The following is a 23,828-nucleotide window of genomic DNA, read 5'->3' as shown; positions in this document are numbered from 1 at the left end:
AAAAGTGTGAGTGACAATCAAGTACTGGGACGGTTAGGCAGTAGCAGGCGAGTGGCAGCGCAATACAGCTCCAGGGTGCCACACTGCCTATGTGATTGCTTAAAGAAAGAGAGGATAAGAGAAATAGGCCTCCATTTTGTGGTATTTGGCCTCGAGCCTTGTCATTCTTCATTCTTCTCCTGCGGGCTATTCCAATGATATCCAGGACATCCTGCTCCATCTGGGTGAGGTCTTGAGTGCAGGTCCTCTTCCGTGGTTTGTGTGCAGACTTGTCCTGCACAAAGAGTGGGAATGAGTTAATGTGTAGTTGCTGTAATGGCATTGTGCAGATGGAGTGAGGCAGCTCCATATAAAGAAAAGAAGAACGAACGCATTTTACAATCTTAAGACATCCCAAAGTGCTTCACGGTAAATGAAGTGCTTTCTAACTGTTGTAACGTCCGAATATATTATTAAGGGCGTAGTAACAGGGCGCTTAGAAAATCAGAACATGATTAAGCCGAATCAACACGGTTTTACGTAAGGGAAATCGTGTTGGAAAATCTAATAGAGGTTTTTGAGGGCCTAACGAGCAGGGTAGATTATGGGGAACCAGTGGATGTAGTATGTTTGGATTTTCTAAAGACATTGGATAAGGTGCCACACAAGAGGTTGTTACACAAGATTAGGGCTCATGGGATTAGGGGTAATATATTGGCATGGATTAAGGATTGCTAAACAGATATAAAACAGAGAGTAGGGATAAACGGGTCATTTTCGGGTTGGCAGGTTGTAACTAGGAGGGTGCCACAGGGATTGGTGGTTGGGCCTCAGCTATTTCCAATCTATTTTAATGATTAGATGATGGGACCAATTGCATGTGTCCAAGTTTGCTGACGATACATCGCCACATGCGAAAGTAAGTTGTGAGGTGGACACAAAGAGTCTGCAAAGGAATTTTGACAGATTACGTGAGTGGGCAAGAAGGTGGCAGATGGAGTATAATATGGGAAATGTGAGGTTATTCACTTTGATAGGAAAAATAGAACAACAGTATATTTTTAAATGGTGAGTAACTATTGGTGTTCAGTGGCATTTAGGTGTCCTTGTACATGAAAAAGAAAATGATAACATGCAGGTACAGCAAGCAATTAGGAAGGTAAATGACATGTTGGCTTTTATTGCAATGGGTGGGGGGCGGGGGGTGGAGTATAAAAGTAGGGAATTCGCTCTGCAATTGTACAGGGTTTTGGTGAGGCCTCACCAAGAGTACTATGTACAGTTTTGGTCTCCTTATCTATGGAATTATATACTTCCATTGGAGGTGGTACAATGAAGGTTCACTAGATTGATTCCTGGGATGAGAGGATTGAACTATGAGGGACGATTGAGTAGAATGGGGCTATACTCTCTGGAGTTTAGAAGAATGAGAGGTGATCTCATTGAAAGATATAAGATTCTGAGGGGGCTTGACAGGGTAGATGCTGAAAGGGGACATAGAGAGGGGAACTAGGGGATAAGGGGTCGGATATTTAGGACTGAGTTGAGGAGGAATTTCTTCACTAAGAGGGTTGTGAATCTTTGGAATTCTTTGCACCAGAGGGTTGTGAATGCTGAGTCGTTGAGTATATTCAAGACTGACTTAGACAGATTTTTGGACTCTAGGGGAATCAAGGGATATGGGGATCGGGAGAGAAAGTGGACTTAAGGTCGATGATCAGCCACGATCATATTGAATGGCAGAGCAGGCTCGAGGGAATGCATGGCCTACTCCTGCTCCTATTTCTTATGTTCTTATGTAGCAAACCCCACAGCCAGTTGTCACCTAGCCATCTCCTACTATGTTTTAGTGGTGTTGGTTGATAGATAAATATTGGCCGGAAAACCTGCTCTTCTTTGAAATACTGTGATGGGATCATTTATGTCCACCTGAGAGGGCAGATGGGGTCTTGATTTGACATCTCATCAAAAAGATGTCTCCTCCGACAGTCCAGCGCTCCCTCAGTGCTGCAATGGGAGCATCAGCCTAGATTTTATGCTCAAGTCCATGGAGTGGGGATTTGAAACCACATCCCTCTGACTCAGAGGTGAGAATGCTACCACTGACCAACGGCAGATATACCAGAATGATCCCAGGGATGAGGGACTTCAGTTATGTGGAGAAACCAAGAAACCTGGAATTCTTCTCCTCAGAGCAGAGAAGGATAAGGGGAAATTTGCAAGAATGGTACCACGAATGAGGGACTTCAGTTATGTGGAGAGACCAGAGAAGCTGGGATTGTTCTTCTTGGAGCAGAGAAGGTTAAGAGGAGATTTACTAGAGGTGTTGATAGGGGATTTGATAGAGTAAATAAGGATAAAATGTTTCCACTGTTCATTTTCCAATTGTGCTGTGGGATCTTTTATATCCATTGGAGAGGGCAGATGGGAGCTGGGTTCAATGTCTCATCCGAAAGATGGCACCTCAGATCGTGCAGCGGTCCCTCAGTGCAGGCAGCGGGAGTCACAGTCCAGAGGTAGCAGGACACCATACTCACTTTTGCAGTCCGAGTAAGGTCGTTGGACTTCTTGCGACACTGCACTCCTGTCCTGAGAACCTGACTCCCGGCATTCACATTGAGTGCCACCACCTGGCCTGGCGTAGTGTCTACCTGGGCATCTTCCTTCCATCCGAGGGAAAAAGACCTCCTTGCGGGTCCTCACCCAAAACCTCCACTGCTGCATCACTGAATCTCAGATCTTTTGGTTCTGACATTCCTCAGGGTCAAGTCCCAAAATCGCCATCCAAAAAATGTGTCTCGGTGGAAAGTACAAGAGGGCGGTTTAAAAAGCGCTGGGCCCGCCGGAAATCCCGGCCGCCTGAAATTGCCGGCCTTACAAATCGGCGAGCCGCCCATCAATGATGCAATACACATGGGAAGCCCAGCAATCAGATTCGAAGTTGGCCGGTCCATCAAAAAGATTCGGGCCTATCACGACTCTTCCGATTCTCCCGCACAAGATCCGCCGGCAGTGAAAATGTCCCCTTAGGCTGACCGCAAACCGTGGCGTTAGACCGAGTGGAGGCACAGAGAAATACCAGGAATGTTTGAAATGCAACCACCAGCTATTATTTAATATGGAATTCATTGTTTTAATATTTACAGTTCATCAATCAGACAACGTTCTCTCAGCCTGCATTTCTGTTACACGGGTCAATCTCCAACACAAGCTGACTGATTGATTGTTACTTCAATAGTTGCTAAATGCACTATACAGAGTGTGGGATTCATTTTGTAACTGTAAGTATTTGGTACTTAAAGGGAGTGTGGGATTATTTAAATATATACAGTCTCTGGTATTGTGTGTGAATGAGATTAATTCTGTATCTGTCAGTCCCTCGTACTGTCTGTGAGTGTGGGATTCATTCTGTATCTGTCAGTCTCTGGTACTGTGTGTGAGTGTGGGATTCATTCTGTATCTGTCAGTCTCTGGTACTGTGTGTGAGTGTGGGATTCATTCTGTATCTGTCAGTCTCTGGTACTGTGTGTGAGTGTGGGATTCATTCTGTATCTGTCAGTCCCTCGCACTGTGTGTGAGTGTGGGATTCATTCTGTATCTGTCTGTCTCTGGTACTGTGTGTGAGTGTGGGATTCATTCCGTATCTGTCAGTCCCTCGTACTGTGTGTGAGTGTGGGATTCAATCTGTATCTGTCTGTCTCTGGTATTGTGTGTGAGTGTGTGATTCATTCTGTATCTGTCTGTCTCTGGTACTGTGTGTGAGTGTGGGATTCAATCTGTATCTGTCAGTTGCTGGTGCTGTGTCAGTGTGGGAATCATTATGTACCTGTCAGCCTCTGGTACCGTATATGCATTTGGGATTAAATACTTATCTGTCACCCTCTGGTACTGTGTGAGTGTGATATTCATTCTGCACCTAAGAATCTTTGGTACTGTATGTGGGTTTTGGATTCATTGTCCATCTGTGAACATCTCATACTGTGTGAGAATGTGGGATTCATTCTGCATCTATCAGTCCCTGGTGCTGTGGTGAGAATGGGATTCATTGTGTTCATATCAGTCTCCAGTGCTGTGTGTGTGTGTGGGTTTCATTCCGCATCATGTGAGTGTGAGATTCATTCTGTATCTGTCAGTCTCTGGATCTTTGTTAGCGTTGTATTCATACTGTATCTGTCAGCCCCTGGTACTGCATGTGTGTGTGAGGTTCTCACTATATCCGTCAGTCTCTGATACTGTGTGTGAGCATAGGATTCAATCCATAAATGCAGTCTCTCATACTGAGTGACCGTGTGATTCATTCTGCATCTGCCAGTCTCCAGTGCTGTGTATGTGTGTGGGGTTCATTCCGCATCTGTCAGTCTCTGGTACTGTGTGTGAGTGTGGGATTGATTCTGTATCTGTCACTCTCTGGTACTGTGTGTGAGTGTGGGATTGATTCTGTATCTGTCAGTCTCTGGTTCTGTGTGTGAGTGTGGGATTGATTCTGTATCTGTCAGTCTCTGGTTCTGTGTGTGAGTGTGGGATTGATTCTGCATCTGTCAGTCTCTGGTACTTTATCTCAGTGTGGGATTGATTCTGCATCTGTCAGTCTCTGGTACTTTATCTCAGTGTGGAATTCATTCTGTATCTGTCAGTCTTCGGCACTGTCTGTGAGTGTGGGGTTCATTCTGTATCTGTCAGTACCTGGATCCGTGTGAGGATGGGAGTCATTCTGCATCTATCAGTCTCTGGAACAGTATGTGTGTGTGTGAGGTTCTTACAATATCTGTCAGTCTCTGATATTGTGTGTGTGTGTAGGATTCAATCAATAAATGCAGTCTCTCATACTGTGTGAGTGTGTGATTCATTCTGCGTCTGTCTGTTTCTGGCACTGTGTGTGAGTGTGGAATTCATTCTGTTTCTATAAATCTCTGGTGTTTTGTGTGAGTGTGGGATTCAATCTGTTTCTGTCAGTCTCTGTTGCTGTGTGTCAGTGTGGGGCTCGTTCTGTATCTATCAGCCTCTAGTGCTCTGTGTGAGTGTGGGATTCATTGTATTGCTGTCAGTCACCAGTACTGTGTATGAGTGTGAGATTGATTCTGCATCTCTCAGTCTCTAGTGCTGTGTGAGTGTGGGATACATTCTCAATCTGTCAGTCTCTGGTACTGTGTGTGAGTGTGGGATTCATTGTGTTTCTGTCAGTCTCTGGAACAGTGCACAAGTCAGGAATAATTCCATATCTGAGTTTTAATTGGAACTCAGTTTACAATTTTGTGTTTGAAACTCTATCTTTAATATATGAACGTATAAGTGGTTTTCCACCTTGTAATTAATTTGTAAATATGATGCACTTCAGAATTTCTTGCTGTAGGTTTTAATGAGACAACCTGTGTGCCTTTTGTACCAGTATTAAACCTGTTGAAGGCTAAAAAGGCAAGGGAGTACACAAAAAATGGGAGGATACTGAGGGGTGTAGAGGAAGTGAGGGACCTTGGAGTGCATGTCCACAGATCCCTGAAGGTAGCAGGACAGGTAGATAAGGTGGTTAAGAAGGCATATGAAATACTTTCCTTTATTAGCTGAGGCATAGAATATAGAATATATGTATAAATGCGTAGGCTTCAAGGAGATCTTGAAACATTTGCCTGAGGAAGGAGAAAATCTCCGAAAGCTTGTGAATTTAAAATAAAATTGCTGGACTATAACTTGGTGTTGTAAAATTGTTTACAATAGAATATAAGAGCAGGGAGGTTATGCTGGAACTGTATAAAACACGAGTTATGTCACAGCTTGAGTACTGTGGACAGTTCGGGTCATCACATTACAGGAAGGATGTAATTGCACTAGACAGGATACAGAGGAGATTGATGAAGATGTTGCCAGGACTGGAGGAATTTAGCTATATGGAAAGATTGCATAGGCTGCAGTTGTTCTCTTTGGAACAGAGGGGTGATTCAATTGAGGTGTACAAAATTATGAGGTGGGGAGATGGAATGGATAGGAAGAACCTATTTCCCTTAGCAGAGAGGTCAATAACCAGGGGGCATAGATTTAAAGTGATTGGTAGAAGGATTAGAGGGGAGCTGAGGAGAATTGTTTTCACCCAGAGGGTGGTGGTGGTCTGGAACTCACTGCCTGAAAGGGTGGTAGAGGCAGAAACCCTCATCGCATTTAAAAAGTACCTGGATGTTCACCTGAAGTGCTGTGACTTACAAGGCTACGGACCAAATGCTGGAAAGTGGAATTAGGCTGGGTCACTCATTTTCGGGCTGAGTGGACATGGTGGGCCGAATGGCCTCCTTCTGTGCCATAAATTTTCTATGATGTTATGTATCACAGTGAACACGAATGGAATTGATGCTGTAGCTCAGTCTGATGCTGTATGAGATTATTGGACCGGTATGTAATGTGTAGTTCAGTCTCCACTAATGGAACTGATAGTGTATCTTTCAGGTGTCACTGTACGAGATGTTTGCAGTTATGTAATGTGTTGCTCTGGGTCTAATCGAAAAGATATTGTAACTTTCATTTTCATAATATGAGTGATTTCTGAACTGGTATCTAATTTTGTATCTTAGGTTATACTATCTTTCAGCATCTCTCACTGATACTGTACGTGAATTTTGAACTGGTATGTAATTTGTATCTCAGGTTACAGAATTGGGATGAATTCAGCATCTTTTAAACTCATAACGTGTGTAAGGTCTGCTCGCTATTTAAGTTGAATCTCGGGTTATATTATTGGGGCTAATGCTGTATCTTTCAATCGGGTGCCGCGTGTCAGTTCCATCTACGATTTTGTTTGTAGCTAAGGCTGCAATATTTTGAGATTGACGCAGTGCATTTCAAGCAACAGTGGGTGTGATTTTGGACTGGGATTTATGTATCTACCTGTCGGTGGTACTGAGTTGAGGTGAAATGGAATCATCTGGATCTCCGCCTCTGACCATTGAATTGATTGTGCATATTTGGTACTTGGGATCAGTATTGGAGTGACTACTTCTGCTGTCTGAGATTGTGGAATTGATGACCTGTCTGTGTCTCTGTGCTCTGCGAGTGACAATGTACATACTGTGAGTGAGAAGGAGCTGGCTGCACTGTTCCTCGTGCCTCGAGTGGAGGAAGCATCACATTTATTCTGGGTCCTTCAAGTATTTGCCTGTAGGAAGAAAAGTATCTCTTGTAACTCAAGAACAGGTCATGTAGAAAATACAAAAGTGATCAGTTTAATATCTCTGTTAATGATCATTTTGAATATCCACAAATGAAAACCAGCGATACAGTGTCAGTGTTTGACTCAACTGCAGTGCTGCAGCACTCAGTTTCAGCATACCAGGTGTGTAGGGCAGTTTTACAACAATTTAGTGACATCCAGACACAACCCAACCCTGTCCTGGTCCATGAATGGGACTACCCGATGGGGCAGGGACCTTTGTACAGGTCAGATTTCTAATCCCCACTCCTATTGGACTAACCGTTCAAAGGAAACCAAACAGCCGCTGTTTAAAATGTGTCCTTCACACTTCTCAGCAATAGATGATCTTTGTATAACTCCCCACATCCTTACTGTCCGGCTCTGTTTCCACTGTTCACTGTCCAATAACAACAAACAAGGTGAGACTGGACCTAAACCAGGAACATTCACTACTGGTTTGGGGAGAGAAAGCAGCAATGATTTTAAATAGCAGGTTCTTCCCATTCTGTCTCCCTTACCCTGGACACACCCTGTACACACACAGCCCCAGAATGGTCTCTCCCTTCCCCGCTCACTCCATGTTCCGGGACCAGTTCCTGATCCACTCCGCCTCTTACAAACAGCCCCCGGACTCCCCCTGAACTTACCCCGGTCTCAATGCCGATCTCTGAGCCCATCTGCGGACACGGTCCCGGAGCGATGAGCTGCTGTAACGAGGCTGCTGTTTGCTCCCTTACCCCGGGGCCGTGATCTCTCCATTCCCGCCTGTTTTAAACCATCTTCTTCCACTCACTGAGGGAATGGCCCCACAGGCCGAGCAGGGGGAGGGGAGCGCGCATGCGCTCTTCTGCTCACCAACAATCCGCGCTGGTGCAGGGCTGAATGACGCATGCGCAGATATCAGGTTTAATTCTGAATACAAAAATCGATGGAAACTTTCCCCAGTTGGAATTTTTCAGTCTGAGCAAAGGAAGTGGGTCTGGGGGAAAGGTCAGAGGGAATGGGGTCTACAGGCAGAGCAGGAACAGGCACCAGAATGGAAAACAGATGGGATTCCACCAGTGCCTAACGCTGGAATCCAGACTGACTTTAAAATCTCCAACTATTAAACCAGATGTTTCCATCCCTGCTGTTTCTCTCGGTATGTTTTGATGGTAAAGAGTCTTTCACAGATAAAGTGGACGGCTGTGAAATGAGCCAATGTACTCTGTTCATTCTTGGTCCCTTCACTGATAAAGTAACGTGTGACTCCGAAACTGGAGTGTGGATTACTCAAACTAATCCCGGAGAAACGTGGGAGGAAAGTGGGAGTCGGTGTATTTGCTGGGACCGTGTAGGATTAATATCTGACAGCAACAGTCCCAGTTTATTTCAATCGGAGTGAAACTCTCGGTCACTGAGAATAATACCGAACGGCCCTGAGCTGCAAGATTGCAGCGGGTATAACATGCAAAACAGGGTTACATCTGTGACACTGTCCCTGAGAGTGTGATTAATAACGTATCTGTCTCTGAAATAATATCAGTGAGAGATGAGACTGTATCTTCTGTCACTCCAATGTGGAATATCAATTGGAACGGAATAATTCCCATTTGTTACTGGGCGAAAACGGGACATTACAGGTCAGTTTCTCGCTCTCCTTTGTACTGTATATGAAGGTGGGATACTGTTATTGAGCGTGATACAGACACACTGATAGGAATTGTAAGGCTGATACTGTGCCTGTCTGTATCTCTCTATCCATGTACATGAAGGTGGTATACTGTATACGGAATGTGCATCGGACACACAGATCGGAATTGTGAGACTGATACTGTGTCCGTCTGTTTGTGTCTCTGTCTATCTGTCTGTCTGTATCTCTCTCCAGCGCTGCACATGACAGTGGGATACTGTTACTTAGCGTTAAACGGTCATACGGTCAACGGCCAGCGTGAGATTGATACTCTGTGTCACTGTCTGTGTGTTTTTCTGTATCTCTCGCTCTCTCTCTCTCTAGTCTGTACACGAAGACGAGATACTGTTACTCAGCGTAATATGGACACACTGATAGATAGTGAAAGACTGATTCTGTGTCTGTGTGCTGTTGGTGAGACGGTCACTGTCCCTTCTATTATGAATGAGCCGGTCTGACGGTGCGTTTATCTGTCTCCAGTCCTGAAAGGAAAGGTTGACAAAAACAGTCTGTAACTCTCTGACACTGTCTGTGTGTTGAATTTATTCAGTAACCAGCCGTCTCTGGGTGTTGAGAATGGGATCGATAGGACACCAGTTACTGTTATCTGTCAGTTAGTTTAGGAGGAGAGAGAAACACAAAGAGACTGGAGGAACCCAGAGCGGATAATTTGAATTTTAATCTTAACTAAACATATTTCAGTGTGCGAACAATATAATAATTTAAAACCAGATATGGATTATCACAGCCACAGCTGGGATTGACTCCTGTCCCTGAATGTGGGACCAGACACTGTGAGGAGCGCCGGCCTCAGAGTGTTTAACAGTTACTGAGCTGGGAAACTACAACTAACCCCCGAGAATCCGCAGCACAGGCCGAGCGGGGAGGAAAGCCTGTCCCGGGAATTGTCAATCAGGCGAACAGTTTATCCCGTAAATGTGCGGATGTGAACTTTGTGTCAGAGAGAGTGTTAAAGGGGCGGGCGGGTGAGATTGATGTCACTGTGTTTGTGTGTCCGGCCTCATCGCCGGATTTCCGAGTCCGTTTTGAGCAAACTTTTTAAAAACCCTGTCAAACAATCGCCCTCCTCCCCTGCCGAGCTCAGGAGTCGAAATTTAACGTAAAGTTTTAGTTCACTTCAAGATTTCAGCAGAAAAACAGAGATCAGGTCAGCGATCGGGTGAGAATGGGATGTCCGGGCCGGGTCTCACTGTATCTCGTGGTTTGTTCGGCTCCAGTCCCAGTTCATTCTTTTTCCACAGATTCGGGGCCAGAGTCTCTGTGAGACGGTAAAACTGGCGGAGATCCGCCGCTATCACAATTTAAACTCCAACACACGAGATTCTCCAAATCAGCTGGAATAAGGTGTTTGTGAACTGCTGAACCGGTCTGGGAGGGGATACAATCGAGTCTGGGATTGAAATGGAAGGTGGCGGGTTGACTTGTTACAGAAGGGACTGTGTAGGTCACGAATATTACTGACTGTTCATTGTAACGGGGCTTATTTAAAACTCCGGCTTTCTGGAAATCCTTGAATATGAAGCCCGAGTGTGTAAGGTTTTGTGCGGAGCGCTGTGTTTCGGTTTTATTATCGATAAACGGTTTGAAATTGGCGGGTGGAGAGGACTGGAGGTGGAGCTGGAAGATCAGAGGCCGCTCTCCGCTCTGTCCGTCACTCTGACTGTCTCCTCCCCTCTCTGTTTAATATCTCACTCTGTCTCCTCCCCTCTCTGTTTAATATCTCACTCTATCTCCTCCCCTCTCTGTTTAATATCTCACTCTGTCTCTTCCCCTCTCTGTTTAATATCTCACTCTGTCTCCTCCCCTCTCTGTTTAATGTCTCACTCAGTCTCCTCCCCTCTCTGTTTAATATCTCACTCTGTCTCCTCCCCTCTCTGTTTAATGTCTCACTCAGTCTCCTCCCCTCTGTTTAATATCTCACTCTGTCTCCTCCCCTCTCTGTTTAATATCTCACTCTATCTCCTCCCCTCTCTGTTTAATATCTCACTATGTCTCCTCCCCTCTGTTTAATATTTCACTCTGTCTCCTCCCCTCTCTGTTTAATATCTCACTCTGTCTCCTCCCCTCTCTGTTTAATATCTCACTCTGTCTCCTCCCCTCTCTGTTTAATATCTCACTCTGTCTCCTCCCCTCTGTTTAATATTTCACTCTGTCTCCTCCCCTCTCTGTTTAATATCTCACTCTGTCTCCTCCCCTCTCTGTTTAATATCACACTCTGTCTCCTCCCCTCTCTGTTTAATATCTCACTCTATCTCCTCCCCTCTCTGTTTAATATCTCACTCTGTCTCCTCCCCTCTCTGTTTAATATCACACTCTGTCTCCTCCCCTCTCTGTTTAATATCTCACTCTGTCTCCTCCCCTCTCTGTTTACTATCTCACTCTGTCTCCTCCCCTCTCTGTTTAATATCTCACTCTGTCTCCTCCCCTCTCTGTTTAATATCTCACTCTGTCTCCTCCCTTCTGTTTAATATCTCACTCTGTCTCCTCCCCTCTCTGTTTAATATCTCACTCTATCTCCTCTCCTCTCTGTTTAATATCTCACTCCGTCTCCTCCCCTCTGAGGGAGATCCGCCGCTACCAGAAATCCACCGAGCTGCTGATCCGCAAACTGCCCTTCCAGCGCCTGGTGCGAGAGATCGCTCAGGACTTCAGGACAGACCTGCGCTTCCAGAGCTCGGCCGTCATGGCCCTGCAGGAGGCCAGCGAGGCTTACCTGGTGGGGCTGTTTGAGGACACCAACCTGTGCGCCATCCACGCCAAGCGAGTCACTATCATGCCCAAAGACATCCAGCTGGCCCGCCGCATCCGCGGGGAGCGCGCCTAAACCCGACCCGGCTTCAGCATCAAGTGCAACAAAGGCTCTTTTCAGAGCCACCAAATCGGCGATGGAAAGAGCTCTGATCTCGCGCGCAGTTCATAGTAACGTATTTACACGGGAAATTCATAAAGAGAAGTTAGCTGTTAATTTTACACTGAGAATCAATCTCCGGGGTTGAAATCGCGCTATCGCGCAGTTCTCAGACATTTACTTAAACTGGAAATTTAGAAAGGGAGGGAGTGGCTGTCAGGCGGGGCAGGACTCATAGAATCATAGAATCATAGAAGTTACAACATGGAAACAGGCCCTTCGGCCCAACATGTCCATGTCGCCCAGTTTATACCACTAAGCTAGTCCCAATTTCCTGCACTTGGCCCATATCCCTCTATACCCATCTTACCCATGTAACTGTCTAAAATAGACTCATGTTTATAAACTATCCATTTCAACACCGGGAGATGGGAGTAGTTCTGAGCTGTACATCTTATGGCAGAAACAGTAGCTGTTAATTTTACACTAAGAATCAACAGCAGACAGACAAGCGTACCAATTCCAGACTAACCAATATGAGGAATTTGAAACAGAGACAGTTTCATTTCCATACGCAAGAATGGAGGGAATTGAATTCCACCAGACTGACTCTCTTCGCCTTCATTGCCATACCCGGACAGAGAAAGTACAAACAGGTACAGAAATTTCGGATTTCGATCCCACTCTTTCACATGAGGTACGTACACCCCAGTATCAATTTAACTGGACGTATTTCCAGAGATGGGTTCGCGCACCCGCGGAAAGTGCAAGAGATACAAGCTCTTATTTCCAATATAGTGTCAGCTTGGCTCGGTTGGAAACACTCGAATCAGGGTCAGGGTTTTTAGGTTCGAGCCTCACTCCAACACTTTACCGGATATTTGAATCTCGCACTGGTGCAATCGGACGGGAGCTGAAACCTATGCTGGATGTGAAGAACCAGACTCGGATGAAGTGAATTTTCAGTCTATTTTCCCTCTACAGGTATAGTGAAAGGCCCTTTCAATGCAACTCGCACTAATAGATCCAAAGGCAAAGTGTGTCTTGCTCTTTCACTCAGCGCTAGAATCAGAAGCAGAATCAGAAGCAGTGTAAAACATTAGTATCACATTCACTGCGGTACTCGGAACTGACACAGGAACAGACTGACAGAGGCAGAATAAATCACTCACTCATCCAATAATACAGGCACATTTCACTCACCTGATTCAGCAATCGTTGACACAATAATCAACACATCGAATCATAGAAAGGCTACAGCACGGAAGGAGGCCATTCGCCCCATCGAATCCGTGCCGGCTCTATGCATTCCTTCTATAGGGAAAAGAAATGAAGTTTGAAAGTATTCTTTTATAAATTCTACCTGTTTATGTTTTGGAAACAAAATCCATCTGAACTGCATCAAATTCGATTTCAATCTTGTCCTTTCTGAAGTAAATGTATTAAAACGGATTAAATTGCAATGGCTGGGAATCAAACCTGGGTCAATTAGCGTGGAAAGTAACTATGCTCACCACTATACCAACATCGCTCACTACTGAAGAAACTGAACCATAAGACCATAAGAGATGGGAGCAGGAGTAGGCCTTTCGGCCCCTCGAGCCTGCTCCGCCATTTAATGAGACCATGGCTGATCTGATTTTTACCTCAACTCCACTTTCCGCCCTTTCCCCATATCCTTTGACTCCCTTGCTGATCAAAAATGTGTCTAACTCAGCCTTGAATGTATTCAATGACTCAGCCTCCACAGCTTTTAGGGTAAAGAATTCCAAAGATTCACAACCCTCTGAGAGAAGAAATTCCTCCTCATTTCCATCTTAAACGGGCGACCCCTTATTCTGACCACTGGCTTTCATAGAATCTTAGAATGGTTACAGCACAGGAGGAGGCAATTCGGCCCATCGAGCCCGTGCGACTTTAACTACAGACAATAAAATAGTTGCCAAACATCAGACCCTGAACAGACAAAGCAGACTGTTGGATTTTGGCCTTCATGATTTCTGACGGATCCTTTCTCGCTCTGTTGCAGTTCCAGTTACCACACAGTAGATGTCACCAACCCACGATCAACGGAAATGACACAACAGCCAATCATATTTCACCTTATAGTCGAGCAGAAATTGATAGCCAAGTTCTGCACCAATGAGGACGGCCTCAACCGGGATCTTGGGTTCATGTCACGCTCCACGTAACCCCACCAGCGGGAAAAAAAAGTTATCTGTTTTTAATACAACTGGACATTCTCTCCCTCTGCCTTTCGGGTCTCTTTCTCTCCTTGCCTGTGTAATTTGACCCTTGTGTATTCAGCATACTGGGACATACTGTTTTCCGAGGCTAACCTGTCTGAACACCAACGACACCTTTGATTCCCAGCCTAATATAAGATATGCGATTTGAGAACCTTTCATTCACTCACTCACCTGACGAAGGAGATAATCTCCGAAAGCTTGTGATTTTCAAATAAAACCGTTGGACTATAACCTGGTGTTGTAAGATTCCTTACATTCCTCCAGAAGGTATAAGAAGGGCGAGTGCGGGAAGATTTCTTCATTCTTTGTGAAAGTGTTTCTGAGATTGTGGAAATGTCTGGAAGAGAAAAAAACCAGCGGTAAAGCTCGGGCCAAGGTCAAGTCTCGCTCATCCCGGGCCAGACTGCAGTTCCCTGTGGGCCGTGTTTACAGGCTCCTGCGAAAGGGGAACTATGCTGAACGTGTGGGTGCCGGAGCCCCGGTCTATCTGGCTGCTGTGCTCGAGTATCTGACGGCTGAAATCCTCGAGCTGGCCGGTAACGCGGCCCGTGACAACAAGAAGACCCGCATCATCCCCAGACACCTGCAGCTGGCCGTCCGCAACGACGAGGAGCTCAACAAGCTGCTGGGGGGGGTGACCATCGCTCAGGGCGGGGGGCTGCCTAATATCCAGGCCGTGCTGCTATGGAAGGAAAGCGCTGGGAGCACCAAGAGCAAGTAAAGCGACCAAGATCAAATCACTAACAGGAAGAGGACAGGACCAACCTTATTGAAATAAATGATGAAGTAACTGAAAGGGTAGACAAGATTAATGCAGCAAATGTAATATATTTGGATTTTCATAAGGCCTTCGATAAGGTACCGCATTTTAGACTGATGGCTAAGTTCAAAGCATGTGGAGTCAGGGTCAGGTGGCAGAATGGATAGCAAGCTGGCTCCAAAACATAAAACAGGGAATAGGGGTTAAGGGAAGGTACTCAGACTGGAAAGGACTTGGAAGTGGTTTACCACAAGGATCGTGCTGGGACCACTGTTGTTCACAGTTTACATTAACGGTTTGCATCCGTGAATCGGAAATACAATTTCAAAATTAGCTTACGACACCACATTGGGCGGTGTAGTTAATAGAAAGGAAGAATGTGTCAAAATGCAAGAGGATATTAATAAACTTGCAGAATAAGAAGATCACTTACTGCTTGGATAATAAGAGTCGAAACGGGATAGAAGAGCAAAGGGATCTTGGGGTAAAGATACACAAACCACTGAAAGTAGCGACGCAGGTTAACAAGGCCATAAAAAGGCAAATCATGCACTGCGGTTCATTTCTAGAGGGATAGAATTGAAAAGCAAAGAAGTTATGTTAAACTTGTATAGAACATTTTTTAGGCCACAGTGTTGCTTTAAGCTGCCTTTCTTTGGCTTGTTGCAGACGTGGGGGTATTAATAGGACTGGAGTCGGGCAGCGACCACAGACCGGTACTTTAAACGGGAACTTCTGCACCCCAGTCCACACGTTACCACATTCATTGTATTTATTTACACTACTTACCATGTTGGGCTCTCAAAGCATCTCGATAACTGCTCGACTAACCTTTATACATCTGTGGAATTCAGCGCTTTGCTCCATTTCTGTTGAATTTTGTTGGATTATTTACATAACGCATCAAACACACTGGGGAATCACTGAAAAGTAACTCTGTACAGAAACAAGTAACAGTAAATTGCCTGATGCCCAGGAGATCAGAAATATTACTCGCCTTTCGCCTTGTTAACAAGTAAACCGTATTTAAAGTCCACCTGCCCGCTTTGGTTCCAGATGGGAGAAGAATCAGGGAGAGCAGGAAGGGAGGAGTCAGAGTGACGGACAGAGCGGAGAGCGGCCTCTGATCTTCCAGCTCCATCTCCAGCATTCTCCACCCGCCATTCCCTCTGACCTTTCCCCCAGACCCACTTCCTTTGCTCAGACTGAAAAATTCCAACTGGGGAAAGTTTCCATCGATTTTTGTATTCAGAATTAAACCTGATATCTGCGCATGCGTCCTTCAGCCCCGCCCCCAGCGCTCATTATAAGTGAACAGAAGAGCGCATGCGCGCTCCCCTCCCCCTGCTCGGCCTGTGGGGCCATTCCCTCAGTGAGTGGAAGAAGATGGTTTAAAACAGGCGGGAATGGAGAGATCACGGCCCCGGGGTAAGGGAGCAAACAGCAGCCTCGTTACAGCAGCTCATCGCTCCGGGACCGTGTCCGCAGATGGGCTCAGAGATCGGCATTGAGACCGGGGTAAGTTCAGGGGGAGTCCGGGGGCTGTTTGTAAGAGGCGGAGTGGATCAGAAACTGGTCCCGGAACATGGAGTGAGGGGGGAAGGGAGAGACCATTCTGGGGCTGTGTGTGTACAGGGTGTGTCCAGGGTAAGGGAGACAGAATGGGAAGAACCTGCTATTTAAAATCATTGCTGCTTTCTCTCCCCAAACCAGTAGTGAATGTTCCTGGTTTAGGTCCAGTCTCACCCTGTTTGTTGTTATTGGACAGTGAACAGTGGAAACAGAGCCGGACAGTGAGGATGTGGGGAGTTATACAAAGATCATCTATTGCAGGCATCAGGTGAGACATACGGAGGACACATTTTAAACAGCGACTGTTTGGTTTTGGTTGAACGGTTAGTCCAATTGGAGAGGGGATTAGAAACCTGAAATGCACAAAGGTCACTGCCCCATCGGGTTGTCACATTTATGGACCAGGACAGGGGGTTGCTTGTGTCTGGATGTCACTACATTGTTGTAGAACAGCCCAGCACACCTGGTATGCAGAAGCTGAGTGCTGCAGTACAGCAGTGGAGTCAGACACTGACACTGTATCGCTGGTTTTCATTTGTGAATATTAAAAATGATTATTAAACTGATCACTTTTGTATTTTCTACCTCACCTGTTCTTGAGTTACAAGAGATACTTTTCTCCCTGCAGGCAAATCCTTGAATGACCCAGAATAAATGTGATGTTTCCTCCACCTGAGGCACAAGGAACAGTGCAGCCAGCTCCTTCTCACTCACAGTAGGTACATTATCACCCACAGAGCACGGAGACACAGACAGGTCATCAGTTCCACAGTCTCAGACAGTAGAAGTAGTCAGTCCCACACTGATCCCAAATTCCAGAGACACATTTTCAATCCAATGGTCAAGCAGAGCAGGTGAGGCAGACACTGTTTCTATTTCACCCCAACTCAGTACTGCTGACAGGTAGATAAAAAAAATCCCAGTCCAAAATCACGCTTTCATGTTGAAAGACACTGTGTCAATCTCACAATAGGGCAACTTTAGCTATGAATTAGATACCAGATTTAAATCACACATGGCACCTGATTGAAAGGTACAGAATGAATCCCAATAATGTACCTGGAGATTCCAATTGAATGCTAGCCCAAAACTCTCAAACATGTGAGTTTAATACATGCAGTATCGATCTGAATAGTGTATGCAATTTGAATGTCATTGTACAAGTCAAAAATTCATGTAGAGTATCAAATTGAGAAATGCTGAAAGACAGTGTAACCTGAGAAACAAATTTGATACCAGTTTAGAATGCACTCATAGCATGAGATTGTAAGATAGAATATCAATTCTATTAGAACAGACTGAGATATACATTAAATACCAAACAAAAGTCTCATACAATATTGGATGGAATGATACAGTATCAATTCCATTTGTACAGATTGAGCTACACATTTTTGATCAATTCAAAAATATTACCCTAGTTTGAAAGATATATTATCATTCACAATAGTATTCACAGAGGTACAGATTTAATACTAGTCCAAAAAACACAGAAATTACCTGATTAAAACCTACAGCTTCAAATCCTAATGTGTATCCATATTTACCTATTAAATATTGAGAAAAACAATTTAAATGTTCATATATTAAAGCTACAGTATTGAGCGCCATAATGTAGTCTGAGAGAATAATTACATACAATGAATCTCACACTCAGATACAGTACCAGAGACACACAGACACTGAATGAATTCCACAATCACATACCGTACCAGAAACTGACAGATGCAGAAGGAATCCCAAACTCTCATACAGTACTAGAGACTGACAGACGCAGAGTGAATCCCACATTCACGTATGGTACCAGAGATGACAAATACAGCATGAATCCCACACTGACATATAGTAACAAGGAGTGACACATACTGATTAAATCCCACAGTCTCATAAAGTATCAGAGATGAAAGGTAAAGTATGAAGCCCACACTAACACAGTACCAGAGACTGACAGATACAGAATGAATACTACCCTATCAGTATGAGAAACTGCATATATAGAATGAATTCAACACCCACACACTATTAAATACTGAATGATATAGAATGAATCCCACACTCACATGGAGTACCAGAGAGTGACAGATATAGAATGAATCCCACACTCATACAGTATCAGAGTCTGACAGATACAGAATGAATCCCACAATAACAGTACGAGAAACTGCATATATAGAATGAATTCAACACCCATATACAGTATTAGTGACTAACAGACACATAAAAAACCTACACTCACAGTGTCAGAGACTGCATATATAGAATGAATCGCAAACTCGCACACACACTACTGACAAGATACAGAATGAATCCCACGCTCACACACAATACCAGAGTCTGACAGATACAGAATGAATCCCACATTTAAATGCAGTACCAGAGACTGAGAGATACAAAATGAATCTCACAGTCACCTACATTAATGCAGGCTGAGTTACACATTACGTACCAGTCCAAAAATCTCATCCTGTCAGATTTAAAGATACAGTATGAAGTCCATTAATGCAGACTGAGCTACACATTATATACTACTACAAAAAACTGATACAGATTCAGACTGAAATATGCAGTATTCCATTCATGCAGACTGAGCTACACTCTAAATACAAGTTCAAAAATGTCATCATGACAGTTGGGTTCACTAAGATACAGATTTAATAGTACTCCAAAAGTGCACATGTTCTCTGATTATAAACTACAGCATTACATTTTCAAGTATATCATTACCAATTAAACACAGGGAAAAATTATTTCTACATTAAGGAATTAAAGATACAGTTTTGAATGCCATACTGTAAACAGGGGTACAAATTACATAGAGATAAAGAATGAATCTCTCCACTCAGAGTGCCAGAGTCTGACATACAGAATGAATCCCACAGTCATAAAATATACCAGTGACTGACAGATACAGAATGAATCCCACACTCACACAATGTACCTGTGACTGACAGATACAGAATGAATCACACACTTAAACAATGTACCAGTGACTGACAGATACAGAATTTATATCACTCACATACATCAGAGATTGAAGATCGATACATATGGAATGAATGTCTCACTCACATACAGCAACAGGGACTGACAGGAACAGAATTAATCCCACACTCACACACAGTACCAGAGACTGACAGATGCAGAATGAATCCCACACCCACACACAGTACCACATACTGACAGATACAGAATGAATCACACAGTACCACAGTCAGACAGATACATAATGAATCTCACAGTCACATTACTGCAGACAGTGTTACACATTACATAATAGTCCAAAAATCTCATAGCATCAGATTGAATGATACAATATCAATTCCATTAGTGCAGACTGAGCTACACATTGTTTACATTCCTAAATATTCATATCGTATAATACTGAAATATTTAGTATCAATTCTATTGGTACAGACTGAGCTACACAATTCATACGAGTCCAAAAATCTCATAAATGATCAGACTGGAAGATACAGTAGCAATTCTATTAGCACAGACTGTGTTACACATTACATACCAGTCCGAATATCTCATACAATGTTAGTCTGAGAGATACAGTATCAATTCCATTAGTGCAGACTGAGCCACACATTATATAGCAGTCCAACAATCTCATATGATAAAAGACTCAATGACACAATACCAATTCCATTAGTACAGACTGAGCTACATGTTACACACCAGTCCAAAAATCTCATAAATGATCATAATGGAAGATACAGTATTAGCACAGCCTGAGCGACACATCACATTCCAATCCAAAAATCTCATACCATGTCAGACTGATAGATACAGTATCAATTCCATTAGAGCACAGTGAGCTACACATTACATATTATTCCAAAATTCTCATTAAGTATCAGACTGATAGATACATTATAGAATCATAGAATCATAGAAGTTACAACATGGAAACAGGCCCTTCGGCCCAACATGTCCATGTCGCCCAGTTTATACCTCTAAGCTAGTCCCAATTGCCTGCACTTGGCCCATATCCCTCGATACCCATCTTCCCCATGTAACTGTCCAAATGCTTTTTAAAAGACAAAATTGTACCCGCCTCTACTACTGCCTCTGGCAGCTCGTTCCAGACACTCACCACCCTTTGAGTGAAAAAATTGCCCCTCTGGATCCTTTTGTATCTCTCCCCTCTCACCTTAAATCTGTGCCCCCTCGTTATAGACTCCCCTACCTTTGGGAAAAGATTTTGACTATCGACCTTATCTATGCCCCTCATTATTTTATAGACTTCTATAAGATCACCCCTTAACCTCCTACTCTCCAGGGAATAAAGTCCCAGTCTGTCTAACCTCTCCCTGTAAGTCAAACCATCAAGTCCCGGTAGCATCCTAGTAAATCTTTTCTGCACTCTTTCTAGTTTAATAATATCCTTTCTATAATAGGGTGACCAGAACTGTACACAGTACTCCAAGTGTGGCCTCACCAATGCCCTGTACAACTTCAACAAGACATCCCAACTCCTGCATTCAATGTTCTGACCAATGAAACCAAGCATGCTGAATGCCTTCTTCACCACCCTATCCACCTGTGACTCCACTTTCAAGGAGCTATGAATCTGTACTCCTAGATCTCTTTGTTCTATAACTCTCCCCAATGCCCTACCATTAACGGAGTAGGTCCTGGCCCGATTTGATCTACCAAAATGCATCACCTCACATTTATCTAAATTAAACTCCATCTGCCATTCATCGGCCCACTGGCCCAATTTATCAAGATCCCGTTGCAATCCTAGATAACCTTCTTCACTGTCCACAATGCCACCAATCTTGGTGTCATCTGCAAACTTACTAACCATGCCTCCTAAATTCTCATCCAAATCATTAATATAAATAACAAATAACAGCGGACCCAGCACCGATCCCTGAGGCACACCGCTGGACACAGGCATCCAGTTTGAAAAACAACCCTCGACAACCACCCTCTGTCTTCTGTCGTCAAGCCAATTTTGTATCCAATTGGCTACCTCACCTTGGATCCCATGAGATTTAACCTTATGTAACAACCTACCATGCGGTACCTTGTCAAATGCTTTGCTGAAGTCCATGTAGACCATGTCTACTGCACAGCCCTCATCTATCTTCTTGGTTACCCCTTCAAAAAACTCAATCAAATTCGTGAGACATGATTTTCCTCTCACAAAACCATGCTGACTGTTCCTAATTAGTCCCTGCCTCTCCAAATGCCTGTAGATTCTGTCCCTCAGAATACCCTCTAACAACTTACCCACTACAGATGTCAGGCTCACTGGTCTGTAGTTCCCAGGCTTTTCCCTGCCGCCCTTCTTAAACAAAGGCACAACATTTGCTACCCTCCAATCTTCAGGCACCTCACCTGTAGCGGTGGATGATTCAAATATCTCTGCTAGGGGACCCGCAATTTCCTCCCTAACCTCCCATAACGTCCTGGGATACATTTCATCAGGTCCCGGAGATTTATCTACCTTGATGCGCGTTAAGACTTCCAGCACCTCCCTCTCTGTAATATGTACACTCCTCAAGACATCACTATTTATTTCCCCAAGTTCCCTAACATCCATGCCTTTCTCAACCGTAAATACCGATGTGAAATATTCATTCAGGATCTCACCCATCTCTTGTGGTTCCGCACATAGATGACCTTGTTGATCCTTAAGAGGCCCTACTCTCTCCCTAGTTACCCTTTTGCCCTTTATGTATTTGTAGAAGCTCTTTGGATTCACCTTTGCCTGATCTGCCAAAGCAATCTCATATCCCCTTTTTGCCCTCCTGATTTCTCTCTTAACTCTACTCCGGCAATCTCTATACTCTTCAAGGGATCCACTTGATCCCAGCTGCCTATGCATGTCATATGCCTCCTTCTTATTTTTGACTAGTGCCTCAATCTCCCGAGTCATCCAAGGTTCCCTACTTCTACCAGCCTTGCCCTTCACTTTATAAGGAATGTGCTTACACTGAACCCTGGTTAACACACTTTTGAAAGCCTCCCACTTACCAGACGTCCCTTTGCCTGCCAACAGACTCTCCCAATCAACTTCTGAAAGTTCCTGTCTAATACCATCAAAATTGGCCTTTCCCCAATTTAGAATTTTAACTTTTGGGCCAGACCTATCCTTCTCCATAGCTATCTTAAAACTAATGGAATTATGATCACTGGTCCCAAAGTGATCCCTCACTAACACTTCTGTCACCTGCCCTTCCTTATTTCCCAAGAGGAGGTCAAGTTTTGCCCCCTCTCTAGTCGGGCCATCCACATACTGAATGAGAAATTCCTCCTGAATACACTCAACAAATTTCTCTCCATCCAAGCCCCTAATGCTATGGCTGTCCCAGTCAATGTTGGGAAAGTTAAAGTCCCCTACTATTACCACCCTATTTTTCTTGCAGCTGTCTGTAATCTCCTTACATATTTGCTCCTCAATTTCCCGTTGACTATTTGGGGGTCTGTAGTACAATCCTATCAAAGTGATCTCTCCCTTCTTATTTTTCAGTTCTACCCATATGGACTCAGTGGGCGAACCCTCGGATATATCCCCTCTCACTACTGCCGTGATGTTCTCCCTAATCAAGAACGCAACTCCCCCTCCTCTCTTACCTCCTGCTCTATCTTTCCTATAGCATCTGTACCCTGGAACATTGAGCTGCCAGTCCTGCCCCTCCCTTAGCCATGTTTCAGTAATAGCTATAACATCCCAGTCCCATGTACCCATCCATGCCCTGAGTTCATCTGCCTTGCCCATCAGACTTCTTGCATTGAAATAAATGCAGTTTAATCTAGTCTTCCCTTGGTCTTTGCCCTGCTTTCTCAGACCATCTGTCCGGTCATGTTCTGTACACTCTCCCTTACTGCCTTTTGTTTCTGTCACCACTTTATTTCCCACTGACTTCCTGCATCGGTTCCCATCCCCCTGCCACATTAGTTTAAACCCTCCCCAACAGCACTGGCAAACACTCCCCCTAGGACATTGGTTCCAGTCCTGCCCAGATGCAGACCGTCCAATTTGTACTGGTCCCACCTCCCCCAGAACCGGTTCCAATGGCCCAGGAATTTGAATCCCTCCCTCTTGCACCATCTCTCAAGCCACGTATTCATCTTAGCTATCCTGTCATTCCTACTCTGACTAGCCCGTGGCACTGGTAGCAATCCTGAGATTACTACCTTTGAGGTCCTACTCTTTAGTTTAACTCCTAACTCCCTAAATTCAGCTTGTAGGACCTCATCCTGTTTTTTACCTATATCGTTGGTGCCTATATGCACCACGACAACTGGCTGTTCACCCTCCCCCTCCAGAATGTCCTGCAGCCGCTCCGAGACATCCTTGACCCTTGCACCAGGGAGGCAACATACCATCCTGGAGTCTCGGTTGCGTCCGCAGAAACGCCTGTCTATTCCCCTTACAATCGAGTCCCCTATCACTATAGCTCTGCCACTCTTTTTCCTGCCCTCCTGTGCAGCAGAGCCAGCCACGGTGCCATGAACCTGGCCACTGCCACCTTCCCCTGGTGAGCCATCTCCGCCAACAGTATCCAAAACGGTATACCTGTTTTGGAGGGAGA

The 23,828-nt window shown here is 44.6% G+C and overlaps 1 protein-coding gene and 2 long non-coding RNA genes across 4 annotated transcripts; 2 read left to right on the top strand and 1 right to left on the bottom strand.

Moving 5' to 3' along the window:
• LOC137320284 (uncharacterized) lies at window positions 1–8,007 on the bottom strand. Its single transcript, XR_010962446.1, has 3 exons — window positions 7,801–8,007; window positions 7,031–7,117; window positions 1–274 (listed from the first exon to the last, which is right to left on the bottom strand). It is a non-coding gene; the product is annotated as an uncharacterized lncRNA (long non-coding RNA).
• A 6,216-nt stretch (window positions 8,008–14,223) lies between these two features.
• On the top strand, window positions 14,224–14,744 carry LOC137307862 (histone H2A-like; the record flags this gene model as incomplete). The annotated part of the gene is made up of 1 exon (XM_067976936.1): window positions 14,224–14,744. A coding segment is annotated over one exon (441 nt), but the record flags the coding sequence as incomplete, so codon positions are not given.
• A 1,273-nt stretch (window positions 14,745–16,017) lies between these two features.
• On the top strand, window positions 16,018–22,780 carry LOC137307847 (uncharacterized). 2 transcript variants are annotated; one of them, XR_010959268.1, is made up of 3 exons: window positions 16,018–16,221; window positions 16,904–16,990; window positions 22,763–22,780. It is a non-coding gene; the product is annotated as an uncharacterized lncRNA (long non-coding RNA). The 2 variants fall into 2 exon arrangements; XR_010959273.1 differs by having other exon boundaries at window positions 16,904–16,994; window positions 22,763–22,777.
• The last annotated feature ends 1,048 nt before the right edge of the window (window positions 22,781–23,828 follow it).

The sequence above is a fragment of the Heptranchias perlo genome, chromosome 3, assembly GCF_035084215.1.
Source record: "Heptranchias perlo isolate sHepPer1 chromosome 3, sHepPer1.hap1, whole genome shotgun sequence".
In the NCBI taxonomy this organism is placed as follows: Eukaryota; Metazoa; Chordata; class Chondrichthyes; order Hexanchiformes; family Hexanchidae; genus Heptranchias; species Heptranchias perlo.
This window is presented reverse-complemented; position numbering and strand designations above follow the sequence as displayed.